Here is an 8,606-nt window from a genome sequence, read left to right as displayed (position 1 = left end):
ACGAGACTAGAAGTGAAACTTTTGGACTTTCCAGTTGATCTTTCGCGAGCCGGTCGTAGGAATGACGTTTTTCCGTATTCGTGCTGCTGAAAGCTTACTAGCTGGCAAAAAGATTTAATCACCCCAATAAAATAAACCCAATACTTCACGGATTTAGGCACTATCATACAAAGTGGCACTTGCCACCAATCTTCCATGCGTGCTCTCAACACATCTCTCGCTCACTTTTCTACCCCTAGATTTTCAGCTGAAAGCGTTGCCACTTTCACTACAAATAAATACCAAAATGATGTATTCTTTCATGCTGAATTTTTATTTCAGTGTTATGCAGCTGCATAAGTATAAATATTTGTTCAATATACAACAATTAGGACATCCATGGGGAGTTTCTTAGAGAGGCGAAGACGGCAGTGCAAACACGGTATTTCACAGATCTTAACGCACAGTTCTTCTTTCTAAAGCTGGGATTTCTACAGCAGGAAGCACTACAAAGGTGCACATGTAGTATACACTCACACGAGGAGGGGCCGGGTAGTACACAATGGCATCTCCATGGAACGGCTAACAGGGAAGGGAAACACCGACAGTTACCTACTACAGGAACACAGGCTAGTCGCTTTTAGACTTCCAAAATGCAAAATCGTTTGGCAAAAGTGAAAATGTGCTATACAAAATATACAGAAAAAATACATTCGTAAACAAATGGGTTTAGATGTGCTTCAAATGAACAATCAGAGTTCAAAATGCAAAAAGGCTGTAAACTATAAAATAGCTCTGACCGTCATGACATGCTATCCAAGTGCATTGGTCCATTTGTATTTGGTTATAATAAACAAAAATCACGCACACGATTCTGATCATTAGGTTTTTTGACGTGGTACAGACGCAGTATAACCTTTATATCTTTGGGGTTTACAAATGGCAACATGTTTACAGCAGTGTCTGAAAACAGCTATCATGGAATTTGCTGTGCTCTCAGCAATCACGGTCCTAGATTAATTGAACACCCTTCAGTCAAAATAAACATCTGATTTGTGGGATGCTGAGTAACAGCGAATAACAACTGGAAGGTGATTTAAGCTGCAAGTTTTAAAGCATCTCTATACTGATGTCAATCACAGTGAAGATGAGATGCATGTCGGCCATGAATTTGATGAAGGTTGTCTGGATCAAAACCCGTTGTTTTCACCGCCAACCAAGCTTCCTCCGAAGTCAGCGCCTGCTTTAGGCCTGCTGATCCTCTATTCTGAATGCTCTTCTCTGTGCGCACTAACAGCGGCACATAGTCGCTGTAGAATCACTGACCGAGCCCTTGGTCATGCAGATGAATGAGGACCACAAGGTTAACAAGATACAACACATGCTTTGAATCTCCAGTAGACAATCAGAAAGTATTTTCCGCACCTTATCCAGTTTCATTTTGGAAGCTCATAAAAGATTGGCACTGATGTGTAGTATTTCACAGCCGTATGCTGGATTCTATTCACCAATCAATTAGGCTATCCCATTCCTACAGTACATGAGAATAACCCAGAACCCAAATTATTCTCTATGGTATTACAATCAAGGAAGCCTCATCATATCAAAGCCAAGGAGCGTCTATTGTCTTCTGGTGTGAATTGAACTGGAAAAATAAGATGTGACCTCGAGGACCAAGTGCCCAGACAGTATTTTCCCCAAGCTGAGTATTCCATATGGATACTGGTCAAAGCAAGAAACCTGAGAAGTGAATAGCAGGGCACGATGCTGATTAATATGGTCCTACACTCATGACAGCAGGGAAGTCTAAAGGAACTATACCAAGCCCGCCTAACCAAACTAAAATAATGAGGCAATTATTTGCGGCAATGATGGAACTGCCAGGAAGCATGGGTGGAAAGTTACAGTCAGACCTGGCAGCTATGTAACTGCAGGTAAAGTTAGAAGTTATGTTTTAGGAATCAATAGACAATCGGTTTGCAATAGTGTCGTTTGTAAGCCCACACAACTCAATTAATCAAGCACAAGTTATAAAATCAGACTACATAAGTACAGCAGTAGTTTTGATAGGAAGGGAGACTAGGAGGGAAGCCAATCACTACTTCTGAAAAAGTAATGCATTACTTTTAAGCAATTTTCCTCGTTAAAATAGTGTGCCTCCACTTTGTAATATGAATTATAGTTGTGCATGGCATACAGCTGCATAAATGAGGCACGACAAAATAAATAACTGCATACAGTAGCAAACCAAATTACTCAAAATCTGATTTTTTTTAAATTTTTTTTATAGAGGCTTATAACGTGGCTGTGTGTCCCTGGGTAGTGATGTCAGTGGGTAGTGTCCCCCTGGAAGGTGTGCCGTTTCATGTGTCTTCCTTGGTAGCTATGCTACACAACACTTCCTGCCTTGCTTGTGTACCATTACCCCCTTGACTGTAATGCTTCCCATTGGTTCTACCATTATTTAAGGGAGGGTCAGGTGGCACCTAATTTTTATTTTTTCGCCATTTAGTCTTGCAAATGCAGATCATCTTCCATTGTATCACAGCATCCTTTGTCCACACAAAATTGTATGTATTTCAGCACACTAATACCTCAGCACGAAGAGAGATCAGGCAGAAAATCGTGTTTCACAATATACAAAATTGAAATAAGGCTTAGCAAAAAGTAAAAAGGACAGTCACATTCAAGCACCAAATAGCTCCAAGGGCCGCTTAATGTACAAAAAAACATTTTTTTTAATTCTTACATTATTACCTTTTTTGCATACAAAGAAAGATTTATGGCATGAAATGTATGGAGCTACTTAATGCATTTCAAGAACGTGAAATCCAGGATTACCTGCTAAAAACAGCAAGCTTTTTCTATAACATAAGGCCCCAGCTAAATTTTAAAATCTCATACGTTCTGACAAGACACATAAATCACACGAAATGGACTATCCATTTCCCACACCTTAACCCAAAAACGAGTCTCTATGGAAATGAAAATATATACAAGTGCACATGAATGCAACACTCACAATCTGTTCATCAAAATAAAGTATGGCACTTTTTGATTCTTAGATCTCGTGGCACAAGGTTACACTTACAGAACAAAGCAAAGAGGGTATTTATTACATGAAAATACGTGGCGCTTCGAGTTGGACTCCCAGTGGAGTCTGGGGGGAATGTTAGGCGAATGGTCACGGAATCCTCTTGCCCCTTGACCCTACTGCCAAGCAACTCCATTCGTTCAACACTGCCCACAAACAGGCCTGCTTCCAGGACGACACTGATACACAACCACAGATACTAAAAAAGGTTAAGACCGAACTACACCTAACAGGGGTAAATACATGACAAGTAAGCATGCTCCTCTAGACAGTGTGATGAACTACCGACCGAACTCTGAAAAGTATGCATGATGACCTGGCCTGTTCACAAGACAAGCCACTGAGGAGCACAGATCATTGCAAAACTGTAGCCAGAAAGTGTGATGTTGGCGGCTTTTCTGCCGGTGATCAACTGAAAGGAGCAGTGGAAAGATGAAGCGCGGTGCTAGCCCTCTTATGCAAACAAGATATCTTTCTGCAGTGAGATATTCTGCACAATAAACCAATGGAAACTCGTAAGTAGTTTCTATAGCTTCCTTTGTTCTCGGTTCTACCTTACCTTTTACTTACCAACCATACTATTGTTTTAGTCCATTCGCCACCAAAACCCATTGCTCTCTTTTTAAGCTTTTGTTAATCACTTTGAATTTCATTACATTACCGAACAAATTACAAAGAAAAAATCTGAAAAAAACAAAACAAAATTACAGTGAACGATGCATGTCAGCAGCAAAGTGCACACTCTACATTCAATATCAAATACATTATTTTATTTAGAAATAATTTTGCCCCACTAATGCCATCCAATTTAGCTGTATTGATAATTGTGTATAGATACTGCAGTGTACAGAATGGCAGTGGCATCTTCTGCAATTCTTCAAGTACCCATGTACCCTAGGACAGTGCTTTGTGGGAAACTATTCTACATGTCCTAACAGAAACCATAACACTGAGGCTAACCATGACATATAAAAAAGAAACTCCAGGGTACAATTAGGTGGGCACAAGTAGCCCAGCAGAGAACACAACTAGTGACATTCTGTTTTGTGCGTATCACTGCAGTACGGTAACAGCTTATACGTTGCAACTGGAAAGTTATCCTGAAAAAAGATTCCATTTTTATGTCCACCCAATCGAGGTTGCTGGCATAAAAGCTCTTCTTTGTGAAAATACTACACAGTGCTGGTTTTAAATGGAGTCCAAATACAGTCTCCGACAATGACTGGTTAGGATGATTTCTTTTGAGGACTAGACCGAGAGAAGTCCTTTCCCCGCCGCTGTCGTAGGTCTTTTTCAGGAGAAGCTGCGCTCAGGCGCTCATGCACCACCGCCGACTTGGGTAACTCTTTAGCTGCATTCTGTTTTCTTGTGGTGGAAAGCTGCCCCTTTCCCTTCACCTCAACTGGGGTGGCGTTGGAAAGAGTTGACGGCTGCCCTGGGACCCCAAGGATCATACCAAGATGTTGAGACTCTGCTGTAAGAGCGGTATTGGAAAAGGATCTCGGGGATTCGTTTTTGCTGGTCATGACAGCTTTGAGTTTTTTTAGTTCTGTGCAAGTAAGTGCAAGAGGGTCCCCGGGTCCTGCTCTCCCCTTTGTGGAGGGTATATGACTGTCTGTAGAAGAAGCAAGAGCTGCCGGTCTAGATTCAAGAAACGCATACTGGCCACAGACTTGCTTCTGTGTGGGATGAGTGGCGTTGGTGATACCCTGGCCAGCGACAGGTGGCGAACGCTTTAATGTTACCTGCTTCTGAGCTGTTGGCTGCTTTGCTTTTACATCTGGACAGTGCTTGTTACCAGAGGTCGGCTTGTCTGCTTCTTTCACCATGTCTTTATAGCTTGTTGAGGAAGAGTTTGCCTCACTCTGAATATAAAGTGCTTCAGTGCTTTTTTTACTTTCCGACTTTTTGTCTATGGTGGTGATCTTACCACTGGGTGGCCCTTTATCTACCACTAGGGAGGCAGGTGGGCAGTCTTTACCAGTGGTTACCTTTAAATGTTTTGGGGAGATACTTCTGTTTTCAATCACAAAGGACTGGTTTTCATGAAGAGGTGCTGTAAAGTCTGAAATTACTTGTTTGTCTGAAGATTTAAGAGCCTCAGTATTCAAAGATGTGTGACATCTATACAATAATGTGCATGTTGAGTCAGAAGTGCTGCGTTTGTTTTGTGTCACAGGTGGTGTCTCGCAATCTCTGTCGAAAGACTTGTCCCTCTCAAAAGCCTCCATGTTAGCCTTTTTACGAGAATGTGAAAAGGAAGGGGAAGATTCTTGGATATTGGAGCGGATGGGTTTCCCATTGCTCATGGTACTATGGGATGTCCTAGCGGTAAACTCCATATTTGAAGCATTACCAACACATTTCTGTGAATTGTCTTCATTGCCAGGCTGTCCGAATGTTAGGGAGTCTGCATCAGATACATGTTTAGGTTTCTCATAGTTGACGTCTACCTGTGCAGCACTGACTCCGTGAGGATTGTGATCAACATGGTGAGCATTCAGAAAACACTTGTTATTTGCGATTTCTGGTTCCGAAGGGATACAGGTTTGTTTGCTTTCAAGGAGGGCATCGCCCTTTGCAGCAGACTGAACTCGTGGGCTACTGGACTGTCTGGTGAGAGAGTGCTCGCCATTCTCTGTGGCTCTAATTCTGCAATCCACTTTCTGGGGTGTACATTCAGCTAATCCCTTGGCCAAGCTCTGGCAGTCAATGGATGATTGCCCTGACATTTTTGGAAGTAATGCTTTGGTGTTAATAACTACTGTCAGATTTCCATTGTTTTCTTTAACAGGTAGCACAGAGGCAGGCGCTTGGACCAATGACTTAGATATCCCTCTGACGATATTCTTGGTTGAATCCTTTCCTTGAGGGTTATCAACTGCACACGTCTGAGACTGAACAATATCAGAGGCAGTTCGGGGAACTGAGGAGATGACTGTTGAGCCCTTGCTTTTATCATGAATTGTAGTCTTACTCATATCAGATTCTTTTGAAAACGGAGGTTTGTCAGGGATATATTTAGCATGTTTCTGCTCCACTTGGTACATGTCTGTCTGCTCTCCCTGATTCTTGATTCCTGTGCTTGCTTCATTATCAGAGACACATGCTTGGTCTATTGATGGCCTAATCAGCGTTTGAGTACTTATTAAGGGATTAAACTGGACTGTATTTGGTGCTGCTCGGTAAGCACGCTCTTTTGTTGGAGTCTCTGTTTGAAAAGTAGATTCAGAGCCACAGACAAGCTCTTTTATAGATGAACCTGTTCCACTATTTGCTTTGTGCTCAGATGTTTTTTTAATGATTGGCTTGAGAACATTTTGCCAACTACCGAGTGACTGCTTATAAGTAGTATCCTGTATGTGAGATGTTTTTGTGCAAGGTAATGACAGTTGATTTTCATTTGGAGATTCCTTCCTTACAGCATTACTCTGTTTGGCAACAGATGAAGCTGCAGCATGTTTGCTGGTGCTCTGGATCTCTGATGATACATGGAAAGGAAGATCTGATTTTGAAATCTTTGGTCCAGAGAGAAGGGCTATGTCCAGTGTACCCTCTAATGGCTTCAAAGATGACACCGACCTCCCTTCTAATTTATACTCTGATGGACTTTTCCTGACTGGGGACTCTGTGGAAATGACAGGTGCTTTTTCAACACCACCTTCTGTCCTACTATTCAAAGACTTAAGAGGACCAAAGGAAACTGAATTTATTTGAGCTGGAGAGGCACCATTTATAAACTTTCTGCTATCAAGCAAGGCTCCTGAATCTTGTTTTGCACCTGTTGGAAGGTATTCATGAGCTGTTCCCGCAACTCTAGATTTTAGCATTAGACAGAAGCTGTCATCTTTTTCCTCAAAAGATTTATTTCGTAGATAATCTACATTCAAAACCCTACTCTCAAACTTCTCAAACTCAACAGACTCTTTTGTTGATGGGACTTTATCTGCACTACCTCCCTTGACATTTAACGATTTAACTGATGAATTAGGGGGAACGTCATTGCCCGCATTTTCTGTACAAATGCTTTTAGACTCGTTTATGGAAAGAATATTTTCATTTGTAGGGTTTACTTGGCATGTCATCTCTGTATCTAAGGTAATATTAACACCATTTGATCTCATATCTGCATTTTTGCCAAGGTTATCTTTAACTATGGTTGTTGCCAAATTATTCTCTTGTGGGACACTTACTTTGCTGGAGAGACTTGATCGTTCAGCAGGTTTTAGAGACTTTTTGTTTTCTACCTCCTCCAATGTAAGGCCTGCAGTATTTCGAGGTTCACTACTCGATTCATGTGTAGTACTCTGTTTCTGCAGGATTTCTTGCTTTTCAGCACGGTCCTGCTTTCTCATTACTATTTTGGCCATTAGTTTCTCTCTGTCCAACTCCTCAATTGATTCCTGCCTCCCAAGTTTTCTTGAAACTGGGCGTTTTAGACAGCCTTGCTCCACAGGCCTTGCTCTAGTGAGTGAAGGCGCATCACTTGAATTTTCTTCCAGGCTCTGGAGTGCTACATCCCTTTGAGATGCTTCCCTTTGAACTTCTTCTTGAGTCACTTCAAGGCTATGTTTACGTGAGCACAGATGTTTCTTTTCACAACCATAAGAGGGCGCAAGCTTTTCTTCTGATTGAACTCTCTTCAACAGTGGGGATCTTGGTGGCTCAGCACTCTTTGGCCTTACAATATGTCTTGCAATAGTTGGAGGGGAGTGCATCTTAGAGGGAAATGTTTGACCCAACTTAGAATTTCCCACGGTGTGGCCTAGTAAAGGTGATGGAGATCGCTGAGGAGATGGTGGCTGGGGTGTTGGAGATGGGGTTCGTGCTAGCGGAGATAGAGGAATGCTGCCTGCAGATTTACGTCTTCCTGATCTATATCTTGGCCCACCAAGCTTTGGACCCAAACCATGGAGTGTACTTGGTCTTATGTGACCTGAGCCAGCTGGTGAATTTGGTGCACTTGAGCTTGGGGAACTACTCTGGGACGAATTAGTACCTAAAGAAAGAAAAGAAAAAATGTGTCTCAGTAAGAACAACAAATCTTGATTTATAATATTACTATAATTTTTATTTTTTATTTTGCATACAAGGTATCATTTTCAATCTGTTTATGAAACCCCATCTGTGTATACAGATCTATCCGGGGGCATGCAAGCAGGTGTCCTCCAATACGGAGAAACAACCCCTATGGAGGCTTACAAGCATCGGGCAGACAAACAGGATATAAGGCCAATGGAAGATGAGATCACTAGCAAATATCATAAGACATAATACGTTGATTGACTGGTGGTACCAAAAAAAAAGCTAACAGACCTGATGATGACCCTGGATAGATTGGTCTACACAGATGAGGTTGAAACGTCCACATATTGATGCTGTGGATTATTCTTGAGAGATAAAAAGTGACTTCTGACCTTTAGAATTAATATGAGTCCTCTGGTAGAAGATAGCAGAAAATCTATGTTTTAACCACATCTTGTATATATTGTATATAGCACATTTGCACAAACACTTTTTTGTCACCTTATTC

At 41.7% G+C, this 8,606-nt stretch overlaps 1 protein-coding gene across 5 annotated transcripts in view; it reads right to left on the bottom strand.

The window, feature by feature from the left end:
* Nucleotides 1-292: 292 nt before the first annotated feature.
* The window catches only part of MAST4 (microtubule associated serine/threonine kinase family member 4), a 1,720,607-nt gene continuing 1,712,293 nt past the window's right edge, over nt 293-8,606 (bottom strand). For all 5 annotated transcript variants that reach the window (XM_069222961.1, XM_069222970.1, XM_069222979.1 and 2 more), the window contains one exon: nt 293-8,072. In XM_069222961.1, the coding sequence (XP_069079062.1) occupies nt 4,300-8,072 (3,773 nt within the window). In that variant the 3' untranslated portion in view covers nt 293-4,299. The remainder of the gene's footprint in view (nt 8,073-8,606) is intronic.

The sequence above is a fragment of the Pleurodeles waltl genome, chromosome 1_1 (genome assembly GCF_031143425.1).
Source record: "Pleurodeles waltl isolate 20211129_DDA chromosome 1_1, aPleWal1.hap1.20221129, whole genome shotgun sequence".
NCBI lineage: Eukaryota > Metazoa > Chordata > Amphibia > Caudata > Salamandridae > Pleurodeles > Pleurodeles waltl.
This window is presented reverse-complemented; position numbering and strand designations above follow the sequence as displayed.